Below are 18,533 nucleotides of genomic sequence, written 5' to 3' on the forward strand. Positions count from 1 at the left end.
GAACGGAAACAAATCCTCCAAAAGACAAAGTGAACAAGTAAACAATGTGAATGGAACCAAATCCTCCAAAAGACAACAAATAAACAATGTGAACGGAAACAAATCCTCCAAAAGACAAAGTGAACAAGTAAACAATGTGAATGGAACCAAATCCAACAAAAGACAACATAGAAACAATGTGAATGGAACCAAATCCAACAAAAGACAACATAGAAACAATGTGAATGGAATGAAATCCAACAAAAGACAACATAGAAACAATGTGAACGGAAACAAATCCTCCAAAAGACAACATAGAAACAATGTGAATGGAACCAAATCCAACAAAAAACAAAGTGAACAAGTAAACAATGTGAATGGAACCAAATCCTCCAAAAGACAACATAGAAACAATGTGAATGGAACCAAATCCAACAAAAGACAACATAGAAACAATGTGAATGGAACCAAATCCAACAAAAGACAACATAGAAACAATGTGAACGGAACCAAATCCAACAAAAGACAACATAGAAACAATGTGAATGGAACCAAATCCTCCAAAAGACAACAAATAAACAATGTGAACAGAACCAAATCCTCCAAAAGACAACAAATAAACAATGTGAACGGAACCAAATCCTCCAAAAGACAACAAATAAACAATGTGAACGGAACCAAATCCTCCAAAAGACAACATAGAAACAATGTGAATGGAATCAAATCCTCCAAAAGACAACATAGAAACAATGTCAACGGAACCAAATCCTCCAAAAGACAACATAGAAACAATATGAACGGAACCAAATCCTCCAAAACACAAAGTGAACAAGTAAACAATGTGAAAGGAACAAAATCCTCCAAAAGACAACAAATAAACAATGTGAACAGAACCAAATCCTCCAAAAGACAACAAATAAACAATGTGAACGGAACCAAATCCAACAAAAGACAACATAGAAACAATGTGAATGGAACCAAATCCAACAAAAGACAACATAGAAACAATGTGAACGGAACCAAATCCAACAAAAGACAACAAATAAACAATGTGAACAGAACCAAATCCTCCAAAAGACAACAAATAAACAATGTGAACGGAACCAAATCCAACAAAAAACAAAGTGAACAAGTAAACAATGTGAACGGAAACAAATCCTCCAAAAGACAACATAGAAACAATGTGAATGGAACCAAATCCAACAAAAAACAAAGTGAACAAGTAAACAATGTGAAAGGAACAAAATCCTCCAAAAGACAACAAATAAACAATGTGAACAGAACCAAATCCTCCAAAAGACAACAAATAAACAATGTGAACGGAACCAAATCCTCCAAAAGACAACAAATAAACAATGTGAACAGAACCAAATCCTCCAAAAGACAACAAATAAACAATGTGAACAGAACCAAATCCAACAAAAAACAAAGTGAACAAGTAAACAATGTGAACGGAAACAAATCCTCCAAAAGACAACATAGAAACAATGTGAATGGAACCAAATCCAACAAAAAACAAAGTGAACAAGTAAACAATGTGAATGGAACCAAATCCTCCAAAAGACAAAGTGAACAAGTAAACAATGTGAATGGAACCAAATCCTCCAAAAGACAACATAGAAACAATGTGAATGGAACCAAATCCAACAAAAGACAAAGTGAACAAGTAAACAATGTGAATGGAACCAAATCCAACAAAAGACAACATAGAAACAATGTGAATGGAACCAAATCCAACAAAAGACAACATAGAAACAATGTGAACGGAAACAAATCCTCCAAAAGACAAAGTGAACAAGTAAACAATGTGAATGGAACCAAATCCTCCAAAAGACAACAAATAAACAATGTGAACGGAAACAAATCCTCCAAAAGACAAAGTGAACAAGTAAACAATGTGAATGGAACCAAATCCAACAAAAGACAACATAGAAACAATGTGAATGGAACCAAATCCAACAAAAGACAACATAGAAACAATGTGAACGGAACCAAATCAAACAAAAGACAAAGTGAACAAGTAAACAATGTGAACGGAAGCAAATCCTCCAAAAGACAACATAGAAACAATGTGAATGGAACCAAATCCAACAAAAGACAACATAGAAACAATGTGAATGGAACCAAATCAAACAAAAGACAAAGTGAACAAGTAAACAATGTGAACGGAAGCAAATCCTCCAAAAGACAACATAGAAACAATGTGAATGGAACCAAATCCAACAAAAGACAACATAGAAACAATGTGAATGGAACCAAATCCAACAAAAGACAACATAGAAACAATGTGAATGGAACCAAATCCAACAAAAGACAACATAGAAACAATGTGAATGGAACCAAATCCAACAAAAGACAAAGTGAACAAGTAAACAATGTGAATGGAACCAAATCCAACAAAAGACAACATAGAAACAATGTGAATGGAACCAAATCCAACAAAAGACAACATAGAAACAATGTGAATGGAACCAAATCCAACAAAAGACAACATAGAAACAATGTGAACGGAAACAAATCCTCCAAAAGACAAAGTGAACAAGTAAACAATGTGAATGGAACCAAATCCTCCAAAAGACAACAAATAAACAATGTGAACGGAAACAAATCCTCCAAAAGACAAAGTGAACAAGTAAACAATGTGAATGGAACCAAATCCAACAAAAGACAACATAGAAACAATGTGAATGGAACCAAATCCAACAAAAGACAACATAGAAACAATGTGAACGGAACCAAATCAAACAAAAGACAAAGTGAACAAGTAAACAATGTGAACGGAAGCAAATCCTCCAAAAGACAACATAGAAACAATGTGAATGGAACCAAATCCAACAAAAGACAACATAGAAACAATGTGAATGGAACCAAATCCAACAAAAGACAACATAGAAACAATGTGAATGGAACCAAATCAAACAAAAGACAAAGTGAACAAGTAAACAATGTGAACGGAAGCAAATCCTCCAAAAGACAACATAGAAACAATGTGAATGGAACCAAATCCAACAAAAGACAACATAGAAACAATGTGAATGGAACCAAATCCAACAAAAGACAACATAGAAACAATGTGAATGGAACCAAATCCAACAAAAGACAACATAGAAACAATGTGAATGGAACCAAATCCAACAAAAGACAAAGTGAACAAGCAAACAATGTGAATGGAACCAAATCCTCCAAAAGACAACATAGAAACAATGTGAATGGAACCAAATCCAACAAAAGACAAAGTGAACAAGCAAACAATGTGAATGGAATCAAATCCAACAAAAGACAACATAGAAACAATGTGAATGGAACCAAATCCTCCAAAAGACAACATAGAAACAATGTGAATGGAACCAAATCCAACAAAAGACAACATAGAAACAATGTGAATGGAACCAAATCCAACAAAAGACAACAAATAAAAAACAATGTGAACGGAAACAAATCCTCCAAAAGACAACAAATAAACAATGTGAACAGAACCAAATCCTCCAAAAGACAACAAATAAACAATGTGAACGGAACCAAATCCTCCAAAAGACAAAGTGAACAAGTAAACAATGTGAATGGAACCAAATCCAACAAACGACAACATAGAAACAATGTGAATGGAACCAAATCCTCCAAAAGACAACATAGAAACAATGTGAATGGAACCAAATCCTCCAAAAGACAACATAGAAACAATGTGAATGGAACCAAATCCAACAAAAGACAACATAGAAACAATGTGAACGGAAACAAATCCTCCAAAAGACAACATAGAAACAATGTGAATGGAACCAAATCCAACAAAAGACAACATAGAAACAATGTGAACGGAAACAAATCCTCCAAAAGACAAAGTGAACAAGTAAACAATGTGAATGGAACCAAATCCAACAAAAGACAAAGTGAACAAGTAAACAATGTGAATGGAACCAAATCCTCCAAAAGACAACATAGAAACAATGTGAATGGAACCAAATCCAACAAAAGACAAAGTGAACAAGTAAACAATGTGAATGGAACCAAATCCAACAAAAGACAACAAATAAAAAACAATGTGAATGGAACCAAATCCAACAAAAGACAAAGTGAACAAATAAACAATGTGAATGGAACCAAATCCAACAAAAGACAAAGTGAACAAATAAACAATGTGAATGGAATCAAATCCAACAAAAGACAACAAATAAACAATGTGAATGGAACCAAATCCAACAAAAGACAAAGTGAACAAATAAACAATGTGAATGGAACCAAGTCCAACAAAAGACAACAAATAAACAATGTGAATGGAACCAAATCCAACAAAAGACAACAAATAAACAATGTGAATGGAACCAAATCCAACAAAAGACAAAGTGAACAAATAAACAATGTGAATGGAACCAAATCCAACAAAAGACAAAGTGAACAAATAAACAATGTGAATGGAACCAAATCCAACAAAAGACAACAAATAAACAATGTGAATGGAACCAAATCCAACAAAAGACAACAAATAAAAAATGTGAATGGAACCAAATCCAACAAAAGACAACAAATAAACAATGTGAATGGAACCAAATCCAACAAAAGACAAAGTGAACAAATAAACAATGTGAATGGAATCAAATCCAACAAAAGACAACAAATAAACAATGTGAATGGAACCAAATCCAACAAAAGACAAAGTGAACAAATAAACAATGTGAATGGAACCAAGTCCAACAAAAGACAACAAATAAACAATGTGAATGGAACCAAATCCAACAAAAGACAACAAATAAACAATGTGAATGGAACCAAATCCAACAAAAGACAAAGTGAACAAATAAACAATGTGAATGGAACCAAATCCAACAAAAGACAAAGTGAACAAATAAACAATGTGAATGGAACCAAATCCAACAAAAGACAAAGTCAACAAATAAACAATGTGAATGGAACCAAATCCAACAAAAGACAAAGTCAACAAATAAACAATGTGAATGGAACCAAATCCAACAAAAGACAAAGTGAACAAATAAACAATGTGAATGGAATCAAATCCAACAAAAGACAACATAGAAACAATGTGAATGGAACCAAATCCAACAAAAGACAACAAATAAACAATGTGAATGGAACCAAATCCAACAAAAGACAACAAATAAACAATGTGAATGGAACCAAATCCAACAAAAGACAAAGTGAATAAATAAACAATGTGAATGGAATCAAATCCAACAAAAGACAACAAATAAACAATGTGAATGGAACCAAATCCAACAAAAGACAAAGTGAACAAATAAACAATGTGAATGGAACCAAATCCAACAAAAGACAACAAATAAACAATGTGAATGGCACCAAATCCAACAAAAGACAACAAATAAACAATGTGAATGGAACCAAATCCAACAAAAGACAAAGTGAACAAATAAACAATGTGAATGGAACCAAATCCAACAAAAGACAACAAATAAACAATGTGAATGGAACCAAATCCAACAAAAGACAACAAATAAAAATGTGAATGGAACCAAATCCAACAAAAGACAACAAATAAACAATGTGAATGGAACCAAATACAACAAAAGACAAAGTGAACAAATAAACAATGTGAATGGAACCAAATCCAACAAACGACAACAATAAACAATGTGAATGGAACCAAATCCTCCAAAGACAAAGTGAACAATAGTAAACAATGTGAATGGAACCAAATCCAACAAAAGACAACATAGAAACAATGTGAATGGAACCAAATCCAACAAAAGACAACATAGAAACAATGTGAATGCAACCCAAATCCAACAAAAGACAACATAGAAACAATGTGAATGGAACCAAATCCCCAAAAGACAACATAGAAACAATGTGAATGGAACCAAATCCAACAAAAGACAACCATAGAACAATGTGAACTGGAACCAAATCCAACAAAAGACAACATAGAAACAATGTGAATGGAACCAAATCCTCCAAAAGGACAACATAGAAACAATGTGAATGGAACCAAATCCATCCAAAAGACAACATAGTAAACAATGTGAATGGAACCAAATCCTCCAAAAGACAACAAATAAACAATGTGAACGGAACCAAATCCTACAAAAGACAAAGTGAACAAATAAACAATGTGAATGGAACCAAATCCAACAAAAGACAAAGTCAACAAATAAACAATGTGAATGGAACCAAATCCAACAAAAGACAAAGTCAACAAATAAACAATGTGAATGGAACCAAATCCAACAAAAGACAAAGTGAACAAATAAACAATGTGAACGGAACCAAATCCTCCAAAAGACAACATAGAAACAATGTGAATGGAACCAAATCCAACAAAAGACAACATAGAAACAATGTGAATGGAACCAAATCCAACAAAAGACAACAAATAAACAATGTGAATGGAACCAAATCCAACAAAAGACAACAAATAAACAATGTGAATGGAATCAAATCCAACAAAAGACAACATAGAAACAATGTGAATGGAACCAAATCCAACAAAAGACAACAAATAAACAATGTGAATGGAACCAAATCCAACAAAAGACAACAAATAAACAATGTGAATGGAACCAAATCCAACAAAAGACAACATAGAAACAATGTGAACAGAACCAAATCCAACAAAAGACAAAGTGAATAAATAAACAATGTGAATGGAATCAAATCCAACAAAAGACAACAAATAAACAATGTGAATGGAACCAAATCCAACAAAAGACAACAAATAAACAATGTGAATGGAATCAAATCCAACAAAAGACAACACAGAAACAATGTGAATGGAACCAAATCCAACAAAAGACAACAAATAAACAATGTGAATGGAACCAAATCCAACAAAATACAACAAATAAACAATGTGAATGGAATCAAATCCAACAAAAGACAACCAATAAACAATGTGAATGGAACCAAATCCAACAAAAGACAACAAATAAACAATGTGAATGGAACCAAATCCAACAAAAGACAACCAATAAACAATGTGAATGGAACCAAATCCAACAAAAGACAACAAATAAACAATGTGAATGGAATCAAATCCAACAAAAGACAACACAGAAACAATGTGAATGGAACCAAATCCAACAAAAGACATCAAATAAACAATGTGAATGGAACCAAATCCAACAAAATACAACAAATAAACAATGTGAATGGAATCAAATCCAACCAAAGACAACAAATAAACAATGTGAATGGAACCAAATCCAACAAAAGACAAAGTGAACAAATAAACAATGTGAATGGAATCAAATCCAACAAAAGACAACACAGAAACAATGTGAATGGAACCAAATCCAACAAAAGACAAAGTGAACAAATAAACAATGTGAATGGAATCAAATCCAACAAAAGACAACAAATAAACAATGTGAATGGAACCAAATCCAACAAAAGACAAAGTGAACAAATAAACAATGTGAATGGAACCAAATCCAACAAAAGACAACAAATAAACAATGTGAATGGAACCAAATCCAACAAAAGACAACATAGAAACAATGTGAACAGAACCAAATCCAACAAAAGACAAAGTGAATAAATAAACAATGTGAATGGAATCAAATCCAACAAAAGACAACAAATAAACAATGTGAATGGAACCAAATCCAACAAAAGACAAAGTGAACAAATAAACAATGTGAATGGAATCAAATCCAACAAAAGACAACAAATAAACAATGTGAATGGAACCAAATCCAACAAAAGACAAAGTGAACAAATAAACAATGTGAATGGAACCAAATCCAACAAAAGACAAAGTGAACAAATAAACAATGTGAATGGAATCAAATCCAACAAAAGACAACAAATAAACAATGTGAATGGAACCAAATCCAACAAAAGACAAAGTGAACAAATAAACAATGTGAATGGAACCAAATCCAACAAAAGACAACAAATAAACAATGTGAATGGAACCAAATCCAACAAAAGACAACATAGAAACAATGTGAACAGAACCAAATCCAACAAAAGACAACAAATAAACAATGTGAATGGAACCAAATCCAACAAAAGACAAAGTGAACAAATAAACAATGTGAATGGAACCAAATCCAACAAAAGACAACAAATAAACAATGTGAATGGAACCAAATCCAACAAAAGACAACAAATAAACAATGTGAATGGAACCAAATCCAACAAAAGACAACAAATAAAAAATGTGAATGGAACCAAATCCAACAAAAGACAACAAATAAACAATGTGAATGGAACCAAATCCAACAAAAGACAAAGTGAACAAATAAACAATGTGAATGGAATCAAATCCAACAAAAGACAACAAATAAACAATGTGAATGGAACCAAATCCAACAAAAGACAAAGTGAACAAATAAACAATGTGAATGGAACCAAGTCCAACAAAAGACAACAAATAAACAATGTGAATGGAACCAAATCCAACAAAAGACAAAGTGAACAAATAAACAATGTGAATGGAACCAAATCCAACAAAAGACAAAGTGAACAAATAAACAATGTGAATGGAACCAAATCCAACAAAAGACAACAAATAAACAATGTGAATGGAACCAAATCCAACAAAAGACAAAGTGAACAAATAAACAATGTGAATGGAACCAAATCCAACAAAAGACAACAAATAAACAATGTGAATGGAACCAAATCCAACAAAAGACAAAGTGAACAAATAAACAATGTGAATGGAACCAAATCCAACAAAAGACAAAGTGAACAAATAAACAATGTGAATGGAACCAAATCCAACAAAAGACAACAAATAAACAATGTGAATGGAACCAAATCCAACAAAAGACAACAAATAAAAAATGTGAATGGAACCAAATCCAACAAAAGACAACAAATAAACAATGTGAATGGAACCAAATCCAACAAAAGACAAAGTGAACAAATAAACAATGTGAATGGAATCAAATCCAACAAAAGACAACAAATAAACAATGTGAATGGAACCAAATCCAACAAAAGACAAAGTGAACAAATAAACAATGTGAATGGAACCAAGTCCAACAAAAGACAACAAATAAACAATGTGAATGGAACCAAATCCAACAAAAGACAACAAATAAACAATGTGAATGGAACCAAATCCAACAAAAGACAAAGTGAACAAATAAACAATGTGAATGGAACCAAATCCAACAAAAGACAAAGTGAACAAATAAACAATGTGAATGGAACCAAATCCAACAAAAGACAAAGTCAACAAATAAACAATGTGAATGGAACCAAATCCAACAAAAGACAAAGTCAACAAATAAACAATGTGAATGGAACCAAATCCAACAAAAGACAAAGTGAACAAATAAACAATGTGAACGGAACCAAATCCTCCAAAAGACAACATAGAAACAATGTGAATGGAACCAAATCCAACAAAAGACAACAAATAAACAATGTGAATGGAATCAAATCCAACAAAAGACAACATAGAAACAATGTGAATGGAACCAAATCCAACAAAAGACAACAAATAAACAATGTGAATGGAACCAAATCCAACAAAAGACAACAAATAAACAATGTGAATGGAACCAAATCCAACAAAAGACAACATAGAAACAATGTGAACAGAACCAAATCCAACAAAAGACAAAGTGAATAAATAAACAATGTGAATGGAATCAAATCCAACAAAAGACAACAAATAAACAATGTGAATGGAACCAAATCCAACAAAAGACAAAGTGAACAAATAAACAATGTGAATGGAACCAAATCCAACAAAAGACAACAAATAAACAATGTGAATGGAACCAAATCCAACAAAAGACAACAAATAAACAATGTGAATGGAACCAAATCCAACAAAAGACAAAGTGAACAAATAAACAATGTGAATGGAACCAAATCCAACAAAAGACAACAAATAAACAATGTGAATGGAACCAAATCCAACAAAAGACAACAAATAAAAAATGTGAATGGAACCAAATCCAACAAAAGACAACAAATAAACAATGTGAATGGAACCAAATCCAACAAAAGACAAAGTGAACAAATAAACAATGTGAATGGAATCAAATCCAACAAAAGACAACAAATAAACAATGTGAATGGAACCAAATCCAACAAAAGACAAAGTGAACAAATAAACAATGTGAATGGAACCAAGTCCAACAAAAGACAACAAATAAACAATGTGAATGGAACCAAATCCAACAAAAGACAACAAATAAACAATGTGAATGGAACCAAATCCAACAAAAGACAAAGTGAACAAATAAACAATGTGAATGGAACCAAATCCAACAAAAGACAACAAATAAACAATGTGAATGGAACCAAATCCAACAAAAGACAACAAATAAAAAATGTGAATGGAACCAAATCCAACAAAAGACAACAAATAAACAATGTGAATGGAACCAAATCCAACAAAAGACAAAGTGAACAAATAAACAATGTGAATGGAATCAAATCCAACAAAAGACAACAAATAAACAATGTGAATGGAACCAAATCCAACAAAAGACAACAAATAAACAATGTGAATGGAACCAAATCCAACAAAAGACAAAGTGAACAAATAAACAATGTGAATGGAACCAAATCCAACAAAAGACAAAGTGAACAAATAAACAATGTGAATGGAACCAAATCCAACAAAAGACAAAGTCAACAAATAAACAATGTGAATGGAACCAAATCCAACAAAAGACAAAGTCAACAAATAAACAATGTGAATGGAACCAAATACAACAAAAGACAAAGTGAACAAATAAACAATGTGAATGGAATCAAATCCTCCAAAAGACAACATAGAAACAATGTGAATGGAACCAAATCCAACAAAAGACAACATAGAAACAATGTGAATGGAACCAAATCCAACAAAAGACAACAAATAAACAATGTGAATGGAACCAAATCCAACAAAAGACAACAAATAAACAATGTGAATGGAATCAAATCCAACAAAAGACAACATAGAAACAATGTGAATGGAACCAAATCCAACAAAAGACAACAAATAAACAATGTGAATGGAACCAAATCCAACAAAAGACAACAAATAAACAATGTGAATGGAACCAAATCCAACAAAAGACAACATAGAAACAATGTGAACAGAACCAAATCCAACAAAAGACAAAGTGAATAAATAAACAATGTGAATGGAATCAAATCCAACAAAAGACAACAAATAAACAATGTGAATGGAACCAAATCCAACAAAAGACAACAAATAAACAATGTGAATGGAATCAAATCCAACAAAAGACAACACAGAAACAATGTGAATGGAACCAAATCCAACAAAAGACAACAAATAAACAATGTGAATGGAACCAAATCCAACAAAATACAACAAATAAACAATGTGAATGGAATCAAATCCAACAAAAGACAACCAATAAACAATGTGAATGGAACCAAATCCAACAAAAGACAACAAATAAACAATGTGAATGGAACCAAATCCAACAAAAGACAACCAATAAACAATGTGAATGGAATCAAATCCAACAAAAGACAACACAGAAACAATGTGAATGGAACCAAATCCAACAAAAGACATCAAATAAACAATGTGAATGGAACCAAATCCAACAAAAGACAACAAATAAACAATGTGAATGGAATCAAATCCAACAAAAGACAACACAGAAACAATGTGAATGGAACCAAATCCAACAAAAGACATCAAATAAACAATGTGAATGGAACCAAATCCAACAAAATACAACAAATAAACAATGTGAATGGAATCAAATCCAACAAAAGACAACAAATAAACAATGTGAATGGAATCAAATCCAACAAAAGACAACACAGAAACAATGTGAATGGAACCAAATCCAACAAAAGACAAAGTGAACAAATAAACAATGTGAATGGAATCAAATCCAACAAAAGACAACAAATAAACAATGTGAATGGAACCAAATCCAACAAAAGACAAAGTGAACAAATAAACAATGTGAATGGAACCAAATCCAACAAAAGACAACAAATAAACAATGTGAATGGAACCAAATCCAACAAAAGACAACATAGAAACAATGTGAACAGAACCAAATCCAACAAAAGACAAAGTGAATAAATAAACAATGTGAATGGAATCAAATCCAACAAAAGACAACAAATAAACAATGTGAATGGAACCAAATCCAACAAAAGACAAAGTGAACAAATAAACAATGTGAATGGAACCAAATCCAACAAAAGACAACAAATAAACAATGTGAATGGAACCAAATCCAACAAAAGACAACAAATAAACAATGTGAATGGAACCAATTCCAACAAAAGACAACAAATAAACAATGTGAATGGAACCAAATCCAACAAAAGACAACAAATAAAAAATGTGAATGGAACCAAATCCAACAAAAGACAACAAATAAACAATGTGAATGGAACCAAATCCAACAAAAGACAAAGTGAACAAATAAACAATGTGAATGGAATCAAATCCAACAAAAGACAACAAATAAACAATGTGAATGGAACCAAATCCAACAAAAGACAAAGTGAACAAATAAACAATGTGAATGGAACCAAGTCCAACAAAAGACAACAAATAAACAATGTGAATGGAACCAAATCCAACAAAAGACAACAAATAAACAATGTGAATGGAACCAAATCCAACAAAAGACAAAGTGAACAAATAAACAATGTGAATGGAACCAAATCCAACAAAAGACAAAGTGAACAAATAAACAATGTGAATGGAACCAAATCCAACAAAAGACAACAAATAAACAATGTGAATGGAACCAAATCCAACAAAAGACAACAAATAAACAATGTGAATGGAACCAAATCCAACAAAAGACAAAGTGAACAAATAAACAATGTGAATGGAATCAAATCCAACAAAAGACAACAAATAAACAATGTGAATGGAACCAAATCCAACAAAAGACAAAGTGAACAAATAAACAATGTGAATGGAACCAAGTCCAACAAAAGACAACAAATAAACAATGTGAATGGAACCAAATCCAACAAAAGACAACAAATAAACAATGTGAATGGAACCAAATCCAACAAAAGACAAAGTGAACAAATAAACAATGTGAATGGAACCAAATCCAACAAAAGACAAAGTGAACAAATAAACAATGTGAATGGAACCAAATCCAACAAAAGACAAAGTCAACAAATAAACAATGTGAATGGAACCAAATCCAACAAAAGACAAAGTCAACAAATAAACAATGTGAATGGAACCAAATCCAACAAAAGACAAAGTGAACAAATAAACAATGTTAACGGAACCAAATCCTCCAAAAGACAACATAGAAACAATGTGAATGGAACCAAATCCAACAAAAGACAACAAATAAACAATGTGAATGGAATCAAATCCAACAAAAGACAACATAGAAACAATGTGAATGGAACCAAATCCAACAAAAGACAACAAATAAACAATGTGAATGGAACCAAATCCAACAAAAGACAACAAATAAACAATGTGAATGGAACCAAATCCAACAAAAGACAACATAGAAACAATGTGAACAGAACCAAATCCAACAAAAGACAAAGTGAATAAATAAACAATGTGAATGGAATCAAATCCAACAAAAGACAACAAATAAACAATGTGAATGGAATCAAATCCAACAAAAGACAACATAGAAACAATGTGAATGGAACCAAATCCAACAAAAGACAACAAATAAACAATGTGAATGGAACCAAATCCAACAAAAGACAAAGTGAACAAATAAACAATGTGAATGGAACCAAGTCCAACAAAAGACAACAAATAAACAATGTGAATGGAACCAAATCCAACAAAAGACAACAAATAAACAATGTGAATGGAACCAAATCCAACAAAAGACAACAAATAAACAATGTGAATGGAACCAAATCCAACAAAAGACAACATAGAAACAATGTGAACAGAACCAAATCCAACAAAAGACAAAGTGAATAAATAAACAATGTGAATGGAATCAAATCCAACAAAAGACAAAGTGAACAAATAAACAATGTGAATGGAACCAAATCCAACAAAAGACAACAAATAAACAATGTGAATGGAACCAAATCCAACAAAAGACAACAAATAAACAATGTGAATGGAACCAAATCCAACAAAAGACAACAAATAAACAATGTGAATGGAACCAAATCCAACAAAAGACAAAGTGAACAAATAAACAATGTGAATGGAACCAAATCCAACAAAAGACAACAAATAAACAATGTGAATGGAACCAAATCCAACAAAAGACAAAGTGAACAAATAAACAATGTGAATGGAACCAAATCCAACAAAAGACAACAAATAAACAATGTGAATGGAACCAAATCCAACAAAAGACAACAAATAAACAATGTGAATGGAACCAAATCCAACAAAAGACAACAAATAAACAATGTGAATGGAACCAAATCCAACAAAAGACAAAGTGAACAAATAAACAATGTGAATGGAACCAAATCCAACAAAAGACAACAAATAAACAATGTGAATGGAACCAAATCCAACAAAAGACAAAGTGAACAAATAAACAATGTGAATGGAACCAAATCCAACAAAAGACAACAAATAAACAATGTGAATGGAACCAAATCCAACAAAAGACAACAAATAAAAAATGTGAATGGAACCAAATCCAACAAAAGACAACAAATAAACAATGTGAATGGAACCAAATCCAACAAAAGACAAAGTGAACAAATAAACAATGTGAATGGAACCAAATCCAACAAAAGACAACAAATAAACAATGTGAATGGAACCAAATCCAACAAAAGACAAAGTGAACAAATAAACAATGTGAATGGAACCAAATCCAACAAAAGACAACAAATAAACAATGTGAATGGAACCAAATCCAACAAAAGACAAAGTGAACAAATAAACAATGTGAATGGAATCAAATCCAACAAAAGACAAAGTGAACAAATAAACAATGTGAATGGAACCAAGTCCAACAAAAGACAACCAATAAACAATGTGAATGGAACCAAATCCAACAAAAGACAAAGTGAACAAATAAACAATGTGAATGGAACCAAGTCCAACAAAAGACAAAGTGAACAAATAAACAATGTGAATGGAACCAAATCCAACAAAAGACAAAGTGAACAAATAAACAATGTGAATGGAACCAAATCCAACAAAAGACAAAGTGAACAAATAAACAATGTGAATGGAACCAAATCCAACAAAAGACAAAGTGAACAAATAAACAATGTGAATGGAACCAAATCCAACAAAAGACAAAGTGAACAAATAAACAATGTGAATGGAACCAAGTCCAACAAAAGACAACCAATAAACAATGTGAATGGAACCAAATCCAACAAAAGACAACAAATAAACAATGTGAATGGAATCAAATCCAACAAAAGACAACACAGAAACAATGTGAATGGAACCAAATCCAACAAAAGACAAAGTGAACAAATAAACAATGTGAATGGAACCAAATCCAACAAAAGACAACAAATAAACAATGTGAATGGAACCAAATCCAACAAAAGACAACATATAAACAATGTGAATGGAACCAAATCCAACAAAAGACAAAGTGAACAAATAAACAATGTGAACGGAACCAAATCCTCCAAAAGACAACATAGAAACAATGTGAATGGAACCAAATCCAACAAAAGACAACAAATAAACAATGTGAATGGAATCAAATCCAACAAAAGACAACATAGAAACAATGTGAATGGAACCAAATCCAACAAAAGACAACAAATAAACAATGTGAATGGAACCAAATCCAACAAAAGACAACATAGAAACAATGTGAACAGAACCAAATCCAACAAAAGACAAAGTGAATAAATAAACAATGTGAATGGAATCAAATCCAACAAGGCAAGGCCATATATTGTATGGCTTTGCCTTACAATATAAAGTGCCTTGGGGCAACTGTTTGTTGTGATTTGGCGCTATATAAAAAAATTGATTGATTGATTGATTGAAAAGACAACAAATAAACAATGTGAATGGAACCAAATCCAACAAAAGACAAAGTGAACAAATAAACAATGTGAATGGAACCAAATCCAACAAAAGACAACAAATAAACAATGTGAATGGAACCAAATCCAACAAAAGACAACATAGAAACAATGTGAATGGAACCAAATCCAACAAAAGACAAAGTGAACAAATAAACAATGTGAACGGAACCAAATCCTCCAAAAGACAACATAGAAACAATGTGAATGGAACCAAATCCAACAAAAGACAACAAATAAACAATGTGAATGGAATCAAATCCAACAAAAGACAACATAGAAACAATGTGAATGGAACCAAATCCAACAAAAGACAACAAATAAACAATGTGAATGGAACCAAATCCAACAAAAGACAACATAGAAACAATGTGAACAGAACCAAATCCAACAAAAGACAAAGTGAATAAATAAACAATGTGAATGGAACCAAATCCAACAAAAGACAACAAATAAACAATGTGAATGGAATCAAATCCAACAAAAGACAACATAGAAACAATGTGAATGGAACCAAATCCAACAAAAGACAACAAATAAACAATGTGAATGGAACCAAATCCAACAAAAGACAACATAGAAACAATGTGAACAGAACCAAATCCAACAAAAGACAAAGTGAATAAATAAACAATGTGAATGGAACCAAATCCAACAAAAGACAACAAATAAACAATGTGAATGGAACCAAATCCAACAAAAGACAACAAATAAACAATGTGAATGGAACCAAATCCAACAAAAGACAACTAATAAACAATGTGAATGGAACCAAATCCAACAAAAGACAACAAATAAACAATGTGAATGGAACCAAATCCAACAAAAGACAACAAATAAACAATGTGAATGGAATCAAATCCAACAAAAGACAACTAATAAACAATGTGAATGGAACCAAATCCAACAAAAGACAACAAATAAACAATGTGAATGGAACCAAATCCAACAAAAGACAAAGTGAACAAATAAACAATGTGAATGGAACCAAATCCAACAAAAGACAACAAATAAACAATGTGAATGGAATCAAATCCAACAAAAGACAACAAATAAACAATGTGAATGGAACCAAATCCAACAAAAGACAAAGTGAACAAATAAACAATGTGAATGGAACCAAATCCAACAAAAGACAACAAATAAACAATGTGAATGGAACCAAATCCAACAAAAGACAACAAATAAAAAATGTGAATGGAACCAAATCCAACAAAAGACAACAAATAAACAATGTGAATGGAACCAAATCCAACAAAAGACAAAGTGAACAAATAAACAATGTGAATGGAATCAAATCCAACAAAAGACAACAAATAAACAATGTGAATGGAACCAAATCCAACAAAAGACAAAGTGAACAAATAAACAATGTGAATGGAACCAAGTCCAACAAAAGACAACAAATAAACAATGTGAATGGAACCAAATCCAACAAAAGACAACAAATAAACAATGTGAATGGAACCAAATCCAACAATAGACAAAGTGAACAAATAAACAATGTGAATGGAACCAAATCCAACAAAAGACAAAGTCAACAAATAAACAATGTGAATGGAACCAAATCCAACAAAAGACAAAGTCAACAAATAAACCATGTGAATGGAACCAAATCCAACAAAAGACAACAAATAAACAATGTGAATGGAACCAAATCCAACAAAAGACAACAAATAAACAATGTGAATGGAACCAGATCCTCCAAAAGACAACAAATAAACAATGTGAATAGAACCAAATCCTCTGGGTCCAGAGTGAAGAGGGAAGGGGATCCAGGACCGTTCCTCAGGCCCATACCCCTCCCAGTCCACCACGTACTGCACCCCCCTCCCACGCCGCTGAGATCCCAGGAGGCACCGAACAGAGAAGACCGGTCCAACACCCACAAACCGGGCGGAAGGCGGGGGAACGGCCAAAGGGCACAAAGGGCTAGTGTGGACAGGCTTCACATGGCTGACGTGGAAGGTGGGGTGCACCTTCATGGACCTGGGCAAAAGCAGACGGACTGAAACAGGGTTAATCACTTTAGAGATGGGGAATGGACCAACAAACCTGGGAGTGAGCTTCCTGGGGAGGCCACGGATGGGCAGGTGCCGAGTGGAAAGCCAGACTTTCTAACCTGGGGTGTAGGCTGGTGCCGAAGACCTCTTCCTATCGGCTGCGGTTTTATAGGCCATTGACGAACGTTGCAGAGCCCGACGAGCCCACTCCCAGGTTCGTCAGCAGTGAAGGATGAGGAACAAGGCAGAGGGCACCCGGGAGTTCAAGTCTGTGGGAGGAAACAAAGATCCATGTGACATATGAATGTCTGTGACATATGAAATGGGGAGTAGCCTGTGACTGCAGATGGTAAGCAGTTATGTGCTAGCTCAGTCCACACTAACTGTGAGGCCCAGGTGGCCGGATGCTGAGAAGCCAGGATATGCAGGCCCTTTTCCAACTCTTGATTAACTCTTTCAGTTTGGCTGTTGGTTTGTGGGTGGTGTCCTGAGGTTAGGCTGGAGGTGACCCCCAGCAGGCAACAGAACTCATTCCAGAAATGAGAGATGAATTGAGGCCCTCAATCAGAGACTATGTCCTGTGGGATACCATGCAGTCTAAAAACGTTAGTCAACAAAACTTCAGTAGGCTCTTTGGCAGTAGGT

At 33.0% G+C, this 18,533-nt stretch overlaps 1 protein-coding gene across 1 annotated transcript in view; it reads right to left on the reverse strand.

The window, feature by feature from the left end:
- LOC117507858 overlaps window positions 1-18,065 on the reverse strand; it is a 198,991-nt gene extending 180,926 nt beyond the window's left edge. The window contains exons 1-2 of the mRNA XM_034167641.1: window positions 18,008-18,065; window positions 17,686-17,893 (exon numbers count right to left, since the gene is read on the reverse strand). Coding sequence (XP_034023532.1) covers window positions 17,686-17,893; window positions 18,008-18,065 — 266 coding nt within the window. The remainder of the gene's footprint in view (window positions 1-17,685; window positions 17,894-18,007) is intronic.
- Between the last annotated feature and the right edge of the window lie 468 nt (window positions 18,066-18,533).

The sequence above is a fragment of the Thalassophryne amazonica genome, chromosome 3 (assembly GCF_902500255.1).
Source record: "Thalassophryne amazonica chromosome 3, fThaAma1.1, whole genome shotgun sequence".
In the NCBI taxonomy this organism is placed as follows: domain Eukaryota; kingdom Metazoa; phylum Chordata; class Actinopteri; order Batrachoidiformes; family Batrachoididae; genus Thalassophryne; species Thalassophryne amazonica.